General features: G+C 39.1%; 1 protein-coding gene across 1 annotated transcript; it reads right to left on the reverse strand.

Moving 5' to 3' along the window:
- Positions 1 to 20,278: 20,278 nt before the first annotated feature.
- On the reverse strand, positions 20,279 to 21,861 carry LOC140241772 (transmembrane protein 45B-like). The gene has a single exon (XM_072321523.1). The coding sequence runs from the start codon at positions 21,617 to 21,619 to the stop codon at positions 20,759 to 20,761; it is 861 nt and encodes a 286-aa protein (XP_072177624.1). The 5' UTR covers positions 21,620 to 21,861; the 3' UTR covers positions 20,279 to 20,758.
- Positions 21,862 to 22,267: the final 406 nt, after the last annotated feature.

The following is a 22,267-nucleotide window of genomic DNA, read 5'->3' on the forward strand; positions in this document are numbered from 1 at the left end:
GATTGAAAAAACCAACAACAACAACAACAGCAACAAAACCAAAACAACAACAACAACAACAACAACAACAACAACAACAACAACAACAACAACAACAACAACAACAACAACAACAACAACAACAACAACAACAACAACAACAACAACAACAACAACAACAACAAATAAAAAAAGACTGGCTGCAGCACAACTCCAAATGTGTTGAGCATTACTTTTATACATTCCTTGAACCAGATCTCATTTGGATGGCTGATTAAATTGTTTCAGAGAGCAAGTATTCGGAAATTCGAACATTGTCTCTTGACCTTTGAGCCTTGCCCTTTGACCCCATGGCCCACATCTTTCTTCAAATAATCAGTAACTGGTAATATTTCACATTTCACAATACCTTAATAGGCTATTTTCAAAATATGGAAATAAAAAAGTGACATTTTAACATAATCACTTAACATTTGACCCCATGGCACATCCCTTAGTTTTTGGATACATCTGTTTTTTTTTTGTTTTTTTTTGTGTTTTTTAAAGTTACACTGTCCACAAAATCGATTATGGATGGATGGAAGAACAGACGGACGGACAACCAAAAAACATAATGCCTTCAGCAACACTTTGAGGCTGGGGCATAAGTTTATATCTGTCAAGGATATTTTGCACAGTAATAGGAAGAAGAAAGTCATGAAGGAGGAGAAAAAGCAGGATAAGAATGATAATAAGAAGAAGTATGCACCAATAGCAGTAGTAGTAGCAGTAGTAGTAGTAGTAGTAGTAGTGGTTATTGTTGTTGTAGTAGTAGTGGTAGTTGTAGTAGTAATAGTAGTAGTATCAGTACCGTAGTAGTGGCCGTTAGTAGTAGTAGTAGTAGTAGTATTAGTAGTAGTAGTAGTAGTAGTAGTAGTAGTAGTAGTAGTAGTAGTAGTAGAAGTAGTAGCAGTAGTCGTAGTAGCAACAGCAGCAGCAGCAGTAGTATAGTACATGTAGTAGTACATGTAATATAGTAGATGAAGTAGTAGTATAGTAGTAGGAAGGAAAAAAGAAAAAGAAGATGATACAGAAGAAAGAGAAGGAAAAGAAGAAGATAAGAAGAGAAGGAGAAGGAAGAAGACAAGTATTGTACTTATGGAATAGGATGACTGAAACCATTTACTCCGACACATACACTGATGAGTCACATGAGTATACGCACGTATCCTGCAGGAATGTAAACAGTCAGTTGATGTGCAAATAGACAGGCTCTGCTGTCCATAGAGAGAGAGAAAAAAAGAATGATTGATAACCTCCAACATTTTGATTTCCCCCATTTGCAATCGCTTTTTCTAAATATATTCTGTCTTTTCTTCTCTCTCTCTCTCTTTCTGTGGGTATTGGTTGAGACGAGAATTCAGCTTTTGATTTTTTGCAAGATACTTAGAAACCACTTTATCAAATGTTAAAGTGCATACAATTCTAAGAGTATTCAAAGTTTATTTGATGAAAATTGGTTTTGAAAAGGCTGAGATGTCCAAAAACAAAGTAAAACAAAGAAATCCTAATAATAGGTGGGTCCTACTTTTTATTGGGATCGCTTTGTGTTTGAAGCTCCTTGGTTTTGGACATCTTAGCCATTTCAAGACCAATTTTCCATTTGAGAGTCAAGAGTCTTATCCACTTTGTCGCAGGGCCCCAACATCATATCGTCTGTTGAGAATGAGAAGGGTGTTAAGTTGTCCCGAACACTATGGGTTTAGAGGCAACTTAACGCCCTTATCATTCTGAACCGACGATATACAATATGACTTTTGCTTTTGTTTTCATTTTCTGAAAATGTGTGAGACATAAAATTCTGATTTCCTATCAGTACCAGGTATTACATGTCCAATTTGTTCTTAAAGTCCACTTGCAATTATTTGAAGTTTTCCTTTGTTCCCAATTCAAGTCACATTTTCAATAAAAATGTCACAAGGTAACTATAGGTTTCTCTTAGCCTGAGTGATCATCCTTGGCCAATCTACATACACATACCACGAACCAAACCGTACTTAGGGTGCGTTCAAGCTCTCTCTTAAAGTGAGCTGAACCGTACTGTACCTGTGCCAGAGGAGCGCTCAAACGCTCCTAAAGGGTACCGTACCGAAATGAATGGAGCCAAAAAAGGACCACTTCCCGACCAATGAGCTCTAAAAGGGTGCCAAAAGCGTATCAAAAGTTCGCATGTGAAAAATGTGCGTGAAATGCACATACATCATTATGCAAAGAGTTCATTCTCTCTGTTCGGGGCATCTGCAAGTAGTCTAAGTGCGCCAGCTGCCAGGTGAATGACCCTCTTGCCACACAATGTTTGACCCAGCCCATCTACAAATAACTCATGAGGTATGCTTTCTCAACAGAGTACCTGAATGCTCCAAATCTGGCACAGCATAGTTCAGTATGCTTTGGCTTGGTACGCGTGTACGCTTTGGTTTGCTTTAGAGCGCTCGAACGCACCCTTAGTCTTGCATGCAACTGTTTCATTTGTTTTCTGAGTATGCTGTCCTGACTCCCAGTACCGTATCACTTTACATGCCCTCTTCTTTTCTATTTTTGCACTTCCTCAGGTTCTTCTTTCTCTCATTTGATTGCCATGTAGGCCTAAATGTCCCAAAGTTGGCATTTTGTTTGCAAGATTTAGAATTTTAGACTTTAAATTTATTCTGGTAACACGTGCAGTCTTTCTTTCGTATATGTATGTTTCAGTTTTAACATATAATTTCCATATGTTCTCTATAGTATTCAACTTATTTTCAGCCGGTGGAGACTAGTTTTCTGTGTATTTTTACAATCGACAAATAAATAAAATCAAATAAAATTTGACCCTTTCATATTTCTATATCAATTTGCAGTGGCAATGGGATTATCCATGGGATTGCACATTGTAATTGCAACCATGCACAAATTCCACTTTGGCATTGTCCGCATACAGTACTTTGGACTTTACCATGTATACTTAAGTCTAGAAAAGCTGATATAATGCTCACCATTTTAAATCTACAAGAACAAAACTGGTCTTTCTGAGCCAGATTGTGAACAGAATAAGAGATATTCCGAATTCTTTTGTCGCAGAAGAGAGGTACAGGTTGTTGCACAATATTTGAATCCCTTTTTCTGATGTGTACTTGCGACACATTAACCCGTTGAGGACGGGCTGATTTTGCTACAACATGCATTTCCCATAGACCCTTGCGCGAGTATACTTGGGACTCATCTCATCCTCAACAGCTTAATCAAGTGAAACAAATCAGAATGCATTGCTTTCATCACGTTGTGGCAAATTCTTGTAATCAGAACTGATGCGGAGAGCACACTGATATTGCTGTCTTCTAAGATTGCTGTCTAAAAATGTTAACCAACTGACTTTGCATGTTAACAGTGTTGCTGTTAGCGTTTTGCCATGTCCTGTGGCTTAGGTTTATATTTTACACAGCGACAACTTATTTGAGACTAGTTCCTATCAACATGGAGGAGAATGTTGAGTGAACAGGGGTAAATGCACCACCAAGCAGTGCAAATCTCTCGCAGTGTCGCCTCTTGCCTCTCTGATAAACACAAATAACATGCATGGTGTAAAATATAAACCAGTGGGGCCTTTACTTCAAGGTTAGGTCACTGCTCATAATGACAAAGTTGAGTACTGTTGCAGATCAGAGCTTTCATTCACAGCCATTCTTCATTTTTGAGAAAATCAAACCAACCACGATTGCAACGCTTCTCCTTTTAACTTTCATTTGCTCTGGTCTTAACGGTCATATCCAATATGGATATGATTGTATGAAGGATGGAAAAGTCAGACCTAGACATGATAAAGGCATTTATGTTATCTTGAGGTTTTCAGCAAATATGCTGTGTTTTTGTTGTGTTGTGTTTTGTTTTGTTTTGTTCTCATGTATACACAAACAGATGTGAGTTCTAAGAACATACAAAGATAACTTAACTTTGCAAGTTCAAAATTTGGAGCGGCAAAGGTTGACATCCTTTAAGATCCCCTGAAAGGTAAATGCCCCACTCAACCCTACGATCCCCAACTGAGGTTTTGTCATTATCCATATACAGATCATTCAGTTCACTCTCTTTCTCTATTACTTTTTTTCAAACCATATTCACACAATCATACACACATTAAACATCACAAAAATAGGGGGAAAACCACAACAACAAATGAGACACCTCCAAGTCCTTTAATTGCATGCACACTTTGTTCTCTGCGAATACACACACACACACACACACACACACACACACACACACAAATGTACACACATGTAAACATCCTGTCACACAGACACTTAGAAGCACAATTAATGAATGCTGAGAGTGGTGATAGGAACTCTGAAGCCAAATTGCCTTATTCAACTGTGACATTTAATTAGCAAAATGAGAAACTGTGAAGCATGTTGTGCTCATAATACAACACTTTGCAACAGTGAATAATTAAGTCAATAAATCATCAAAATTTTTTCCCCATTATTTTCTTTCTTTGTCACTTGCCCTCATTAGCAATGTGCTTGCTTTACAAACATACATTGTACATTAATCAGCTGATATTGAGGGAAAAAATCATAACAATTAGCAAACACATGAACATTTTATTTTGATATTCATGCCATTATGCTCTTATGTGTTGCTTTTAAACTTCACATAAATTATATTATACCACACAGACTTCCACAAAAAAAAAAAGAAAAAAAAAAAAAAAAAAAAAGAAGAAGAAATTTGATGCCATACAACCATTGTACAAGTATGTATACTTGAATGTGTAGTTTTCTTGTCCATCTCAAGTTCCAGCATGGTGTATGGAATATCTGTTACTCTACTTAAGTTAATGCTAAGCATCCACCTCAAATCCACTACGAAAGAACACAGTATAAAAGTATGTGACAAACCTAAAACTAAGTAAATATAGATAGAATTATCAAATTCACTATAAAGATAAAGTCTCGTATCTCCTTTTTTGTGATCTTACTGGCTACATAAAATAATCTATCGATCTATGAATGACATAAAAAAAATCAAGCACACTGCACTTGGAATCACATAAAATTTGCTTCTAATTGTGAATGTTTGGAAGTACAATTGTCATATGTTCAAGCACTCATTCTTTTTTTTTAATTCTATTGTCTTTTCTGTGAGAAAAATAATCTCAACTGTCCTGTGTTGAACAAGGGTATCTGAAATAAATTCCCACTGATATACTCAAATTTACATCCAATCAGGTAGCAGTCAGAACCAATGTTTCTATTCCCGCTACTCTCCCACAAAAATCAACTCAAACACCTGGAATAAATAATAGATATTTCACATTCATCTTCTGTGCAAATCAGTTTCCACTTGAACTGTCCATTACATATTAATGATCACACATACATTTCAAACATAAGTTTACCTTCCCCTGATCCAATAGCATCTAATTATTCACAGATTTTTCTCACAAGTATATACAGATCATAGATGACTACCACAATAAAACTGAAATATACAGGTGTATTATACATACTCTTGAGTACTTTGCTTTTCATACAGTAGTACATACACAAATAAAAACCAACATATTTTCATAATCATTAGAACATATATGTATTCTGGGTTGTTGTTTTTTTTCCCTATCTCAACAATTCATGGGAATCAACATGGCACGGTCTTGCATACTACGGAATAAATTTACCATGACTGTCTATCTCTTTTATTTCTCTTTCATTAACAAAGAATTAAATGACATTGCCACAAAAAAGAAGTTGCACATTGTGCCTGGCAAACCTCTTAAAGAAAGAAAGAAAAAAACTACATGAGAGAATATTTATCTACATATGGCCACAATTTTCAGTATCATTTAACACTTAATACACCTCTGACGTTATGGCTGCTTAAACAAAGTGTGAAATAATAGTGAAATCACATTACTCAGTTCAGGATTATGACATTCTTTTGTATGACTGAAGACAAGTCTTAATAATCACTCTTTTGTACTTATACAGGTACAATAGCTCATTCCATGTTCATTCCTCAGGGGCTCAAAGAATATCATGAAAGTCATTTGTTGACATACAGTGCTGCATGCACAGACATGCAAAAATGTATGAAAATGAATTAAAACAGAGCGAATAAATCTAAAAAAAGGGAAACACAATTAAATGAGAGACATACTCCACCAGCTTTGCACAGTGACATTGACATCAATATGGTAAAAAGGTTTAATGAAGTATGAAGGTTTTTTTTTATCATTTAAGCAGTATAAGTTTACTTCACTGCACTATGATCTGTTGAGTACAGATGTTTCAGTGTATAATAGCACACTGTCACTGTCATGACATGACACACCGTGATACACAACTGTACACATTACACCATACACCTACAGTGTACATATCTTACACAGAGTGTGTCACGGTTTCATGCGCTTCTTTGACACCACTATTTACCTCTTTGCATGTGCTGGAGTGCAGTTTCTATGATGTGCACATTTAAACCTGGTCAGACATGTCAGAATACAGGAACAATTTACAGTGATGCGCAAAGCACGCAGGTACTGCAAATTCCACTGATCATGACCTATACGTACACGACTCATGCCCACAAAGTGCTTTTCTATCTGTAGCTAGGCGTTATCGGCCAGCAACCCATTAAAGATGGTGATAAATCTACCCATTCTGTTTACAAAGCTGTCCCTACGCCTGGAAGCACACGCCCATACTTATAGAGCCCGCATCCGGTAAATCTAGCCATTGTTGGAATACAGGCCCTTATTACCAACTGTACAAAGGTGGACTGTCTCTCTGTGCCACGTCCTTCATTACACAAAGTTAATGTAGCTGATCAGTTGTCTTCGGGTCTTCATAGGGGGGAAAAATAAAGTGAAAATGAACTCACTGCTTCCGAGCAGTTGTGCAATGTTATAACCCTTTGGATATTACAGCATCTTGGTAGGCGGGAGGTTAACCCGTTGAGGACGAGTCCCAAGTATACCCGGGCAGGTGTCTATGGGAAATGTATGTTGTAGCAAAATCAGTCCGTCCTCAATGGGTTAAACAGTATACACCTCGTGAAACAAATGGCCTTGAAAGTAAAGCCACATGTGTCTAAATACATAGACCCATTGTCCAATTGAGGGAAACAAAAGAATCACAAAAGTGAAGCATCTTCTGCAAACAAGGACAACAGCGCACTTGTGTGAAGGAATGATTTTGAGTTGTAAAAACAGTAGTAGAATAAAAAAAAAAATAATAACTTGAAGATACTACTATGACGTGAACACTGTAATAATGTAAGTGAAAAATTAACATAGTGGCAATTGTATGTCCATCACCAAGAGATCTATGCCTAGTGTTTCTTAGAATTACAAGCACAGGAGCACAGTTTGTGACGAAGTTTGTGAATTTGCTTTTTAAAATGTCTAACTTGTCTTTTTTGCAAAAGAAAATCATGACACAAACACATAGACACTCTAATTCCAGCTAAACCTTGGCACTTTTTCTCTTCATCTCTGTTTTCATTACAAACATCACTTTTGAAATGCAGGACACTAAAAGAATTACTACAGCTGGACACAGGCACTGTCTTGTTGGTAATTTCACTTGAACAAAGGCAGACTATACACAGATTCCCGGCCATGCAGGCTCTGCAACCACACCATGAGAATATCACTCCATGTATCTGGTTTTATATCTCTGCACATACTACACTGTACAATGTATACATCTTGAAAATGAGTACTTGAGAGCAGATTAATGCCAGAAGTTGACATTATACCAAACAATTCACTTTGCAAAACTTATGAGCTTGGTTTTTCTGTTCTCACATCCATCTAGACTTGACAAAGGATCAGTCTCTCTTGAAGATCACCCAAAGTGGAAAGTACAAGTACAGAGTTCTTACAAATTTGCCATTCCCTGCCAAACCACAACCGACCTTGTAGTCAGCAATGTATTTCCGTACATGTACAGTACTTCACTACCAGCACAACATGCATCGGGCATGAAAGCATTAGGGCCTAATCGTTAATACTGTAAAAGTGGAAACTTTCCCAGTGTTGAAATTTTTGCGCAACCAGAAACCAGGGTGGAAATAAAAAGTATGTGAATATTTTGGCTTGCTATATGTTCCAGTACCGCAGAATTAAAAACATGCAAAACTCATCTTACCTGGATGAGCATGAAAAAATTACTCCTGCGAAAATATCCACTTTTACATCATTACTGGCAGGCCTTGACAGACATTCGAATTTTTCAATGCCCGAGACAGGAACATATTGCACAGGGAGGGGTGAGGGGAAAAATAGTGTCAATGGTTGTGGAGATAGTAGTTATTTGTCATGCCCCCCCCCCCCCCCCCCCAAGTAGAGCAGAAGTAGATGAGTAGTAGAGTAATTACTTTTATGAAACTCAATGTTAAGCATGTAATGGCTTGAAGAAATAAATGTCACAGCTCAATCAACACATCTAAACAAACAGGAACAAAATTTTGTGAAACATCACCAGATCAAACACGAATAAATTCCCAGAATCCTCTTGGTAGGGGTTGATGTTTTCATGGAGTGCGTGTTCAGATGGAAACACTAATGACTTTGCTTCTCTGAAAGAGGCATTGAAAACTTGAAAACAGATTGAAAACGCACTTGAGGAGTATCAGGGAGTTGGGTGCTTTTGGAATTCGCTGTCTGACAGCTCTCTGTACAAGCCAGGAGCTCCATGGTACAACTACAAGAGATTGACAGGGAAGGGGTCATTGGTCGCACAGCAAAATCAAACCTCTGACAATGAGCTTATGGCAAAAGGGGGAGGGGAAGACATGAGGAATGTGCTGCATAATGTGTTAAGATGCTTCCCATAAATATGATTTACTGCATATTGGAAAAAAAAAAATCCTCAAGATTCTTGTTACAGCTCCAGAGGCAGGAGAGAGAGTTGAACTTTCATTTCTGAATAAAAATTAACTTGAAATAAACCGACTCTGCTAGTGAAGTCAAAAGTGATGGAAGGAGAGTATACTCTGTAAACTGTCTAACCTGGCCAGGTGCTTATTGCTTCCAACAATAACATGGACTTAGCTACCTGGAATGTGTCGACCATTTTTTTTTTTTTTTTTTGAATTGTCTCCCTACTCCTAGACCACAAGAAGCAGGCAGTATATTCTAATCATAAAAAGCATGGTTTACATGACACACCATATACTACTGTAAAACATGATATATTCGTGGCATGAAATTTTCGCGAATTGGAGCTGACAGCCGTTTTCGTGGCATGAAATTTTCGCGAAGTGCCACTAGCGTTCAATCAATATAGTGTAAACAAGAACTTTCGCGTGCATTTTAATTTCGCGAATCTTGGCGCTTGCGAAATTCGCGAAGTTAAAGTGCACGCGAAAATTCCTCGTTTTACAGTAATTTCAGTTGTGTATGCCCTGACTGAAGATGCCAAAACAGCATGGTTAACTTTTGTTCTCCTCTCTTTTCAGGAAATTGGTTAAAGGGTTAAAAACACACTGTTTAAATTTGTTTTGTTTTGGGAGGGGTGGGGTCATGAAGCCAAATTATTCACATGCTACGTTTGTACTATAACAATGAGGAAAATTTCTGCCACAATTCTCCAGCCAACGAACAGCAGCCTGGATCAAGGCAGCCATCTTTATTTCACGGCACCATGTGGGCATCGATCAAAACAGAAACCCTCTCCGGGAGTGGAAATGACAGCTCGCCGAGAGCAAATTTTACATTTCAAGGTCACAACGCAACCCAATATCCTCATTGAATAAAATGAAAGCGCTGATCGTCTTGGATATAAATTGTCTTGGATATAAATTGAGAACGTTGTCTCATCTTACACCATCTGGTGCATATTTAAGAAAAGGGGAATAGAATCAGTCTCTACTTGAGGAAAGTCTGCAATCTGCTAAAAAACCAACAGTCTTGTGGGAATAAAAAAATGCAATGTAAGACAGATTACCAAATTTGATATGAGGAACACATTCTCTCATGAATACCATAATGTATGCTTTAATCAGTGTAATGGTTTTAACATGCACACACTCACACACACAGAGTGTGTGTCTATGATGCATATAGGATACAGCTCTTTCTCCAGAGAGAATCAAGGATATGCATATCATCTTATCTCTTCCAATCAATACTCAATTTTATGTATTTCATGTCTGTACGTGAATTCATGCTCCTTCCTGAATACCACGAAAAACACAATTTAAAAAGACTAGATTCACTCTGCATGGTACACTGCATATACACAGTTGGAACTGTAGGGCAAATTATACATAGCCAGCATGTCCCTATAGAAAAGATACAGCAAATGACTAAAAATGAAAATATACCTTTCGGGGAGAGCTATCATGCAAATAATCTGGAGAAGAAATGACTTAGAAGCTTAAAGTTGATGTACATTGTGTAAGGTAATGTACGGGTCTGGGTCTGAAAATTAATACTGGAAAACTGCCAACAATTTTCACATGGCTAATTCAGCTCTCCCTAACTACACACATCATTGGCGTCTATGGCAAAATCTGAGTTTAGCTACAACCTCAGGTGGTCATCTTTGGTATTAAAATGTACTGTATAAGATGTTATTTTCGCGTACAGATATTTTCCCGAATGAAGTGGTCTCGGACATTTTCGTGAGATGTTGTTTTCGCGAATTGAAATCTAGGCCATCGTACGTGTACTATTTAATTACCATAGCGCATGGCAACACTTTTGTGTGTTGTTGAACTTGCGGTCCAACAGTGATTCGCAAAGTTCTCGAAAGTCAAACCCTCGCGAAAATAACAGCTTATACAGTATTAGGCGTCCAATTTGGCACAGTGCCTTTTATTCAATAACCTGAACCTCTCTCATCCATATACTGGCAGTGAAGAATCTGAAGTACAGATTCTTTGGCATTTCAGCCATTTATGTGTAGGGAGAATCAAATTTCCACTGCACTGAGATGACATTCATTCCCCATAACATCAGGGCTGCCAACTCTCATGCATTGAACGTGAGACTCACATATTTTGGTCCTTTCTCACGCTAAAACTTTATTTCATTTGCATGCATTTCTATTGATCTCAATCATTTTGACTCCTAAATTATAGCATTGGCCTATGGGAGTCTCACTCTCAACTAGTTTCCAGTGTTGGCAGCCCTGTAAAATGTTGAAAGAATGGGATCCCAATCAAATTACCAAAGGTTGTGGACGTGCTCGTACAGTATTTCATATATTATGCTAAATAAACTGCTGCTACAATAGTTCCCATTTTCATTTCAGGCAAACGTTAGGTGATATGATGGATCCGGCTTTGTATCCAAGTAGACAGGAAGACAGAATATGGAGTGAGTGGTTCCAATTGCATCCTTTGACCCCGACCTAGTCACCACTGCTATTTACAGCTCTTTATAATTAAACTGCTTGAATTAACGTTTAAACCTTGAATCCACTGATAAGTCCAGGAAACAATGTACTGTATTGCCCTGCTGAACATTACAACTGTGGATCTTGTTGGTAACAGAAATATATGCATAGGCCATATATTTCATGGTGATCATCTGATGTTGTCGTTGTTATTGTGTTTGAGGCGTGCTGATGCATTTCTGATGTACTAGTCTTGGTTTCAGAGGTGTCTGTGTCAAGCCTCCCATGATTCATAAAACAATGCTAGACTCATCATACACCATTGTTGGTTATCATTATGGTGGCAAATTCTATCCAGGGGTTCCAAGTGATCAGTGGTCTGAAACGACAGCATCGACAGTAACGTCGGTAGATGGCAACTGACTATGTGCAAATTACAAATAAATTTCACAGACAGACTGGTACATGCAATGCCATCACAGTAGGAAGAGGATAAAATCTGAGGTAATATGATCATTCCACAACTACCTGCATAAATGAGCCTGTGCAGCATTCAAAAAGCAGTCGACATCAATAGACACATATGATTCCCGGATGCTACCATCCCTCAGAACCACTTGGCTACCATACCCAAGGTATCAAATTTTACAGTATTATATTTATCTCAAATGTCTGGCATCAGCATTCAGCAAATGACACTCGAAGGAAACAATGACACAAGGACCATCCATACTACCAGTGAAAAACATATAATATTAGAAAGCTTGCAAAATTCCTTTAAAAGTTGCTACGCAATAGAGGCAACATTCCCTTGAAAGTTGCTATGCAACAAAGGCAACATTCCCTTGAAAGTTGCTATGCAAGAGACCATTTCTGTATTGTATTCCAATTCTAAGCATGCTGTATTCACAACCACAGGCTTGCTGGAGACTTGCCGATCCTAGCAACAACTGATGAATGCCAGGTGAATTCCTGCCAATGAAACTTTACTGGAGGGAGCAGGTGAATAAAATAGCTTGTTATAAGGCTGTGGGGAAAGGAACATCCATGAACTTGGTTACATTTACAGAAAATGATATACAATGTACTGTACCAAATCCCACCAAATTATGTGATGATTTTGTTGTTGTTGTTGTTGCATTGCGACTTGAAAATTTTGATCAAAAGCTTGAATGTAACAATTTTACAATATAAATGTTGTAATGTGAGAAAGCAGGGCAGTATACAGTAGAGAGGAGAGAAATTACACCAAAGTATCTTGGCATACCCAGAACTAAATGTGTGTTGACAGATAGAATAACAAAAAAGCAAATTTACCAGACAAAAACTTTATGCCAATACATCAAACATTTTTGCAAATTGTTCTAATGCATACTTTGCTGACCTGACCCCATGACCTACAGATGGTTGCCCTCATCAGCCCCATGTCAGTTACCAGAGCAACCAGTAAAAAAATGACTGAATACACCCCCTCTGGACAAAGAGTATTGAAAGTATTTTTTTTTTTAAAAAGAGAGAAAAAAAAAAGAAAAAAAATGTCTCCAATGTCTGTCTATTCATATGAGTAAGTGGGAGTTGGTCCCTTCACTTTCATGCTATACATAAATTCCTGTTTCACTCCAAACACATCACTGGGGAAGAGGACAGGACAACTACAAAGAAGTCTAAGAAATTATACTTTCAGGCTTGCAAAGTTTCATGGCTGAATACCTTGCAAGACTGGAATCTTTGAGGGATGAAGTGGGCAACAATTCCAGGCTTTCAAAATGAACACAAACATCTCTTTTTCTTTTTCTTTTTGTGTGTGCAACCGTTATAAATGCACCAATGCAACATAAACAATCTTCATGCTGTAAGACCTTCTCCATGACACAACCCATGTAGATGATGCCGAAAATACATACGTAGTATATTGTATCGTATTTATGCAGTCGTTCTGATAAAAGATTGTGGGGATTACCAGGCCTAGGGGGTGAGAATAGTGTACTCACTCACAGTCAGAAAAACAAGAACTGAAACTCGATGACAATGCTTTCCATGCATTTGAGCTACAAAAGAGTTTCAAATGTGGGTTCTGGTCTGAGTAAAAAAGTCTGAAATCAGATGAAACTCCCAACATCTTTGAAAAGTGGGAGTGTACTTGTAGTATTGCATGGTATGTACTGTAGCTAATCATATAATATATCTAAAATTGGTATGTTGCACTCTCGTATCCTTCCTCACAGTTTTTGCTGAATTGTCCCACTGTTTCATTCTTCACTTTTTTTTTCTTTTTTTTTGTGTGTACATACATTGTTCCAGCAGGGTTGGAATGTTTGCAAAGTGTTCCACATGTTTGACTACCACTTTTCTGCACAGCGGATTACATTTTGCACACTGGCATTTCTGGCCATTATCTCACACCACTGATGCTCACATGCCTTCCGAAGTACAAGAGAGTGACGGTTTATTATGTGGCATGCAATTCGAGGTCTCGCAATACAGGTCTGTCTGCAAGACCGGTCATGTGAATCGAAAAAAGTCAGAGGCATAGGAAGGTTTCATTTTCTATCCCTGACACGGCCATCATTCATAGAAACCGCGATAATGAGCTCAATAGCATCAACATGGTGTCCAGTTCCTGAAATTCTATGCATCCAAGTTCAAGTTCAGAATGCTCATTACACTTCCAATATAGCTTTGTCACCCACCCTTTTGACATGTTGGAAAATTGATTGGCACCCCTGGGGAGCTATGCACATTACAATTCCAATCCTGGTGTCTACATCACGTGGTGCATACTGTATCGTCTGTCGCCGCTAATTGACCTGCCATGCACGCGGGGAATTTGAGATAACAGGGCGGCATTTCTATTGATAAATGCAGGATTCAAAGGGATGCTTTAGAATTGAACTTTGTTGTCTTAGTGATGATGCAGCTTCTACAAGCAGAAATATGATGCAATCACTGAAGGGGCACTTCCATCTACAGCTTGCCAAGACAGACAATCAATGAACATCATGTTTATCGTCACTACACTATCTACTGCAAGAGTCATGTGACATACAGCAACTACTGTACGAGCTGAAATTTTCGCGTACAGATATTTTCGCGTATTGCTACTTGAAGGACATTTTCGCGTGTTGTTAATTTCGCAGTTGCGAGGGTCTAACTGAACTTAGTTATTCGCGCGTTGTTATTTTTGCGTGTTGTTATTTTCGTGGTTCAAAGGCAATTTGCGAAATTCGCGAAAATAAAACCACCGCGAAAATTTCAGCTCGTACATTACTTCCTGTTGACTAATGAAGCTCTTAAAAATACAGTTCCACAAGAGATGTAGATGCTGTGGCCATGTGGCTGCATGATTTATGATCCATTCAGTGTAACTACATCTCCTCTTGTCAGAACCAACTCATGCCAAAGATTAAAAAACAAAACAAAAACCATTTACGTCAGCAAGAATTAATGGGACAAACTAAGGAAATGGTTCTCTCACTCCATCCACAAACTGGAAGTTCCTCCAGGAAAGAGCTCATTCAAATGAGGAATGAGAGATTCTGAATACAATGCAATAAATAATCCTGAAACTGCAGAAACCCGTGGCAAATTTATGTGTCCCCAAGTTCCAGCGAAGGAAAGGGGGGGGGGGGGGGGGTGAGCGCAAAAGGTACGCTACTGACACAGACCATGGAGTAATGCGCTCCGTGCAGGAGGCGCCGGAAATTTGTTAGTACCTGGTAACATGTTTAATACATTACAACAACTCAGTACTTGATTCATGTGTTGCCAGCACACAGACAGTTGGCAGGCATGACAACATCTCAACTGTGACACCTGCTCAATTTCAAGGTGAATCTGCCTGCAAAATATCGATACACACGTACAGTGTATATGCCACTTTCAGAGAATTAGGTGGCCTGGCTATTCAAAACTTGCAAGAAAAATGACAGTAATGAAAATAACATGACTCTGAAACAACAATATAATGACAATTACTACATATTGTACACATTCTCTGCTCTTGAGTTCTTTGGCCTACATGGAAAGTCAGTAGAATTTCTAATCTATACAATAAAACAGGCATGCACAAAATCATCAAACACTAATACAGTAAGTACTCACAACACCGAAAGAAGCAAGGTCAGGAACACTGTAAATTGGGGTTACACATAATTATACATTTACACACAATCTCATTAAAACCTGTGCAAACAGCCCCTCAATCAAATCTTTAATTAGCACCCAATTATCCAGGTGGAGGTATTCATAGCTTGTTCAGAGGACGCTTCTACACTTCTCCGAACTTGAAAGCCTGGCTGCCATTTTTGGACAATGACTTCAAATTGAAGGCTAGCCACGCTTTCATCTATATAAAGGATTTTGATAAAATTGACTACTCTGTGATTCTAAAGTACTGTGGTGCACATCACTACCAGTTAATAGGTTAAGCCAGATTTTACTGTCAAATGAATACGTGCAGAAAGAGAAAATATCACTCGTTGCAGCTATGTGAACAACACTGAATTCACAGCCATGAATGATGATACATAGCAGAGTGTGGTCACACTAAAATGCTTGGCACATGATGCACACTTTCAGAATTCATCATATGAAAAAGACAGAAAGAAGGAAAGATTGTTGAGCTATTGTACAAACAAATCAAAAATAGCCATGAGGTAATTACAGTGACTGCAAGCAGCAGTTGTAAACAGGAGTATCGCAAGCGTGATGTGCCTGAGCAATCTGTCTGAAACCAAGCAACAAAATTCATACTTCATCAACAACATCAACTGTAGTTTAGTTTATAAATATGGCATAACGGAAACATAACATTAGCCTGTAAGTTTCCATTTCTATGAAGCTCCACTCCATTCCTCATTTGAAGTCACATGTTGTGTTGTATAACAGTAAGGTACCCACTGTTTTACAATCTGCTGGTTTTATTGGACTTTGGCCATCACTGGTGGATGTTGATTGTTTCTGTGTTCACGCCCAGAACAGATAATAAACGGGATTACCTGTACATGAATGGTCAAAAAAGAAAAAAAAAAAAAAAAAAAAAGAAGAAGAAAAAAAAAAGGAAAGCTGCAATTCAGTGTTTCAATGAGAAATGAGATGGTCAGACTTTTTATCATAAATTGTGATATATATGACCATTCATGGAGCAACATGCCATTTGAAATGTTCATGTAGTCAATATAACAGCATTCCTTTGAAGAAAACTCCCAGACAGACCTCTGAGATTAAAATCATCAAATTTGATCTGTCAACTATCCATTGGAGAGGCATTAATAACAGTGAAAATTGTCCAGAATCTGTTATCTACATATAGTGTACATTATTTCATTACAATGACAATCACTGGTTCTGTCCCAGCCATTTCACACAGAGTGCAGGATGATATTCCGGCACAGCACCACAATTATGCTCTTTACTGGACAAGAGATGTACAGCTTGCCTATTAAAACATTTAAATGCTTATCGGATATCACAGGTAAATGCATGGTATGGAATGGTACAGTGTAGGTGTGACTTATTTCACAGCTCCATAGCATGATTAGGGATTCTATTGGTGACCGTGGCAACAGACAATTGCTTGGATGTGTTGGGATAAATTGGGATGAAGTCAGCCCAGCTGGGCGGTCCCGAATTCTACTTTGAAGTAATGGCCCCCGCTGATGCAAGGCTTAAATGCCAGAGGTGATAAGCCTCTGTTAATAGCAAACTACAAGCAAAACATGCTAACAAGCACATCTTCGCTCTGATACCGCATTCCAGTACAACCCAAGATAAACAGCTGTAAATTTTGTATCAGGTATGAAGTACCAATGGCTTAATTCTTGAAGCTGCAATACACTCTGTACATATCATCAATCTATTCAAAGCAGATCGGAGAATACACAGGTCTGTACATTGCATACATTACTGAAGTCACCACACAGTTATTGCCCTCTTCACATGCTATCAATAGTTCTTCTTTGAAAAGGACCGTGGTGAGCTTAACTATGCATTTCCTTCATTGAACAGAGTGACAGAAATACAATGTAAAGGGAACTCAAAAGAGAAAACTGACTGACGCGATGGCATACATGTACTACATAAAAGCAGTTTCTAGTGTACATGGCTTCGAAACTGAACGGCAGCATAGAGAACGAGGATAGAGAGGGAGAAAAAGATAGGGAGAGAGAACTAGAGAGACAACCCCTTCCCCCCCCCCCCCAAAAAAAAGACTCTTCATCATAGGAACAAACAAGCACACATTGAAAACCTGTGCCGCATCTTGTTTGCACGATTCCAAGCACGGTTTGTGTGATTATTATCAGCTGCTATGCAAATCATGCCGGTGATATGGCACCATCTGTGGAGTTTTGTTTGAGCCGTGCCAGGCATTGTGGGTGTACTATGAGACAGACCAATTAATGACTGGGGATGCTATGCCACTCAAGCACTTAAATATGAGGTGGGGCCTTTGGACTGCACGTACACTGCCATTCAGCATTTAAACATACAGACCCGAATTCACAAAGGTGGTACAAATGAAACCATGGTTTAAACCATGGACAAAAACCATGGAGCGCCAAGTGTCGCATGGAATACTTTGTTACGAAATCAGTCATTTCGTCGATGAAATGATTATTTTGTAACGAAATGACAACATTTTGTAACTAAATGAACATTTCGTCCACGAAATGATAATTTCATTAACGAAACGGTCATTTTGTCGACGAAATGACCAATTTCGTAACGAAATATTCCGTGCGACACTTGGCGCTCCATGGTTTTTGTCCATGGTTTAAACCATGGTTTCATTTGTACCACCTTCGTGAATTCGGGCCACATTGTACACATTACAAAAATCCACCACAAATCACTCCACAGCTGGTGTCTAAAATCATACTAAAAGTTATCATGCTCTATTGAGGCAACCGTGTTGAGGGATAGAATTGATTTAATACACTAATATACACCTGCTCCTTAGCACAGATGTGTGGCCTAACGTATTGGGTGTGATTTCACAGTCTGCTTTGCTCCTTGTATCCAGCTGAGCTCCTTGCCTTACAAGAGATGGGTATCATGGCATTACAAACCAGTGTCCCAGCAAAATAGCCACAGATCAGGAAACCCGTCCTACTGCTGAGCAGGGAAGAAAATGAACACAACATGAAGACGATGAGCCACACCCATTCAATAACAGCATCTTTTGACAGTTCCTGGGCTGTTCAAACGCACTGCATATTCGTGACAAACATTTCCTTTGAAGTCAGATACAATCTTACGGTAAATCTTGTCACAAAAATATGTTCAGTGAGGAAATAACAGCATTTCATTTTAATCTCTGTGCAGAAGATTATGAATTGCTTGCAGATAAATATGAAATACCCACTGCCATGTCAATAAGCCAACAAGTTTTAAGCTTTGCTTCCCCTAGGCATGGTGCTATAAATATCCATCTACAACTATGTTGTGAGATTAACACATAATGGAGGGGACATTACTCCCAACCAAACCTCAATCATCCCTGACATAAATACTGTACATGTGCCCTCTATAAACAACTGATACAGCCCTGTGCACTGCCACTGCACCATGTTTCAAAAGTCAACATTGCATGACAAAAAAATCAAACCAACAAATGCAAGACAGTCCTAAAAAACTTCCATAAGAAGTGTCCAACGTTGGTAAGTTGTGTATAGGAACATTAAAAAAAAAAAAATGTATGGCACACGTATGTAAATCATGAAAGTCATGTGGCATGAGATTATGGATATTTCTGTAGAAACCAATGACAGCAGCCACTACAACTATTGTACAGCACAAGTCATCATCCTGAAGGCTGTTGCTCCTGTTGTTGCTATTAATTGGAAAAATGCAAGAGAAAGCTATGTGACATTGCATTTTAGCAGTTCTCCCAATCTGGCTATTCAGAATTGCAAGTGAATACTACATCAATGTGAAAAAGCTCTGACTGATGTTCAAGTTGCTCAATGTCTAAATACAAGCTTGTATGTGAGGATAAATATCCCAATCACACATCATCTTCAATACAATTTACTTCCCTCGCAATTATTTTGGTTTTAATTACTTTGTTGATGACTTTGCCATGTTTATGATCATCCAAACTCTTGTGCTCTCTTGTGGAAAAGGCCGTTTCATAATGCTTTGAAATACATGAACCTGTTCTTGTTCACAGTTGGTTCTTGGTAGTGCTTGTTCCTGCACATCAACACAACACCTGCATTTGCACTGGTATCTATGTTTGCCTTTGGGGTTTTTTTTTTTTTTTCATCCATTGCCATGGACCAGGAAACTCAGAAAAATACAAATGTTTTATGTTAAATGTTTAATATTTCATTCTAAAAAAAAAAAATAAATAAAAATAATCAAAGCATAAGCCCTAAAGACAGAATAGAGATTGCAGCCACATTGAATGTACAGTGTACAATTGTATGAGGAAAGCAACAGTCAGCTACAAAGTACAGATGTTTAAATGCTCTCATTAGTCTAAGCAGGACGCCATGCTTGTGAATGCGGGATGAATGTGCAATCCTTAGCACACTGTACATAGTGAAAGTCAGATGGTCACACACACAGTAAAACCAAGAGCGAGGTTGAAGGGGCATACAGAAAACACAAACACAAGAAATGATTTCCATTTGTGTGGTGCCATCTGCACGACTACGGTGGAGTTAAAAATACTGTTTCACTGGCTATGAAAACATTACATTTGGTTCAGTTTCAGGTTAAGAATCATATTGCAACATGGTGTAGATTCTTTGCCAAAGTGACATACAAAGTATAAGTCTAGCAAGATGGTCATCATGATGTAAGAATAACAAAGTGCTGTTCACCATGACTGAAAACCACTTGGAACACTATCAATCATCAAAACAAGCTCATGAAAATAAATTTCACAGTTCATTTTACATTTTGTTTTTGAATTTCCCTGTGATACATACATATAACTGGCCTGGCCTTGGGGAGGCACACATACTTGACCATGTAGGCCTACACAGTGAAGTTCTTGTACTTTTGGTAGGTTCTTAGCTACTGAAGATAAGTGACTGACATGTGTGTGAACTTGTGAAAGCTTTCATGTGGCCCTTAATAGCACAATGAGCATGTACGGATGTACATGCCAAGTTGTCTAAACACATATTCTCTGAGAATAATTTCTTCTTCATAAAATCATATTGCCATTAAATATCTTCACACATATATATGAATGATTAACAAAAGGACATGGGTCACAAAGAAGTACAACTTATTCATCACCAAGCATATTTTCTCCACGCAATTTTGTGACAAGTACTGCAAAATATATTCATATTATACCAATATATGGCAGTCCCATGTGCAGTATGCAAAAGCAATACTATTAATAAGATGACCTGGTCGTACCTCACAACGACATTAAAAAAATGTAGGCACTGGTCATCATCTCATTCTGAATCGCTGCCTGCCAATAAGTGATTTCCTGCATCCTTGTTGCCTAGCAACTTCACCTCCATCTCTTCTGGACCATTGTTCATCTGGGAATAGCGCACAGAGGAAAGCCCACAAACTCTCAGGATGAGTGATGTACATCCATATACGAAGAGGAGAACCAGCATGTCAATGAGAAGATGCCATGTGAACATGACGGTGGTGAACATGAGGTTGAGATGGGAATCCTGGTCCCACTGCTCTCCTGAAGGGGGCCAGTAGAGAACAATTCCAACGTGCCAAAACCACGTCCCCTGGAGCATGGTGAAGACGAAGCGGAAGAGTGGTAGCAGGCGATCCTCTTTGCGCCACACCTCGGCCGCCGTTGTCAAGAAGCAGGCGAAGATGGCGATGACAAGGAGAAAGTGGAGTTGAACGTCAAGCTCTTCCCGTCCATGGGTGTGGAAAAAGAACAGCATCCCTTCAATTGCGAATGCCAGAGCACCAAAAACTTTCTCAAACGGTGCCGCAGCGGGTAAGCAGGTGCGAGCCATGATGTTTACTGCTCCATATATTCCAAAGTAGGTGTACATTGTGCAGTGCTGCCATTCATTTGGGTGTTTCCAGTTCCCATCGCTGCCAATGAGAGTCCATTTTGGGGCGGGATACATCATTTCACCGATGAAACCCCCAATGGCACAAAGCACTATGAATGTCCCTTCCACAGGCAGGCGGTGGAGGATGAACAAAATCCGTGAGCGAGGACGTTGCCGCCCATTATCCAGGGCAACACGGGTGTAAGCGTACTGGATCATCCACCAGATGGAGAAAACGATGAAAAAAGCGCCCGGCGCGGCATGCCCTATAAACGTACCCATGGTTTCCCCGACGGTGTAACAGTCTGCTCGCTGAGTGAAGCCTCTCGAACCAGATGGATATGGTTTGCAAGGTGCAACTCTTGGCGTAAACACTCAGTTCAAGTAATCTTATCTCCGGCAGAAACGTCAAGTGTATTACACACTGAAAGTGTAGTGACGGTCCAAATTTCTCGTTTTCAGAGACCTAGTGCCATTCACAGCTTGCAAGCACGCTGAATTACGCACGTACACCAACAACCGGCCACGGAATATGACGTTACTGTACTGTGTATACTAACGTACATCATTGTGTACGAACATTACCACGCATACCGGTACTCTGCTGCATTGCATGCATGCACGCACTCGATTAATGAGCTCCGCTGTTGAATAGACGCAGCTCAGCGTAGCAGCGGCTAAGACGGGCCATCAGCGGCCAACTACGGGGCGGGAGCCGGGGGCCACGAGACAAAGTAAGTGCACGCTAGCAGCTAGCTGGATCTTCGCGTACAGTGCGTGCGTGCGTGCGGTGAGACGAGCGCCATCTGTTTCTTGATACAACTAGTAGTCTAGAAATAAATCAAGTCCCTTGAACATTACAAAATAATCATTTTGAGGGATAATTGTGGCTAGAATCTCCTAATCAAGCTGAATTGAATTGAATTCAAG

Source organism: Diadema setosum, chromosome 18, assembly GCF_964275005.1.
Source record: "Diadema setosum chromosome 18, eeDiaSeto1, whole genome shotgun sequence".
Lineage (NCBI taxonomy): Eukaryota > Metazoa > Echinodermata > Echinoidea > Diadematoida > Diadematidae > Diadema > Diadema setosum.

What these genes read in the sequence shown, in the direction of transcription:
- LOC140241772 (XM_072321523.1), bottom strand. Translation starts at nt 21,619, where the DNA reads ATGGGTACGTTTATAGGGCATGCCGCGCCGGGCGCTTTTTTCATCGTT.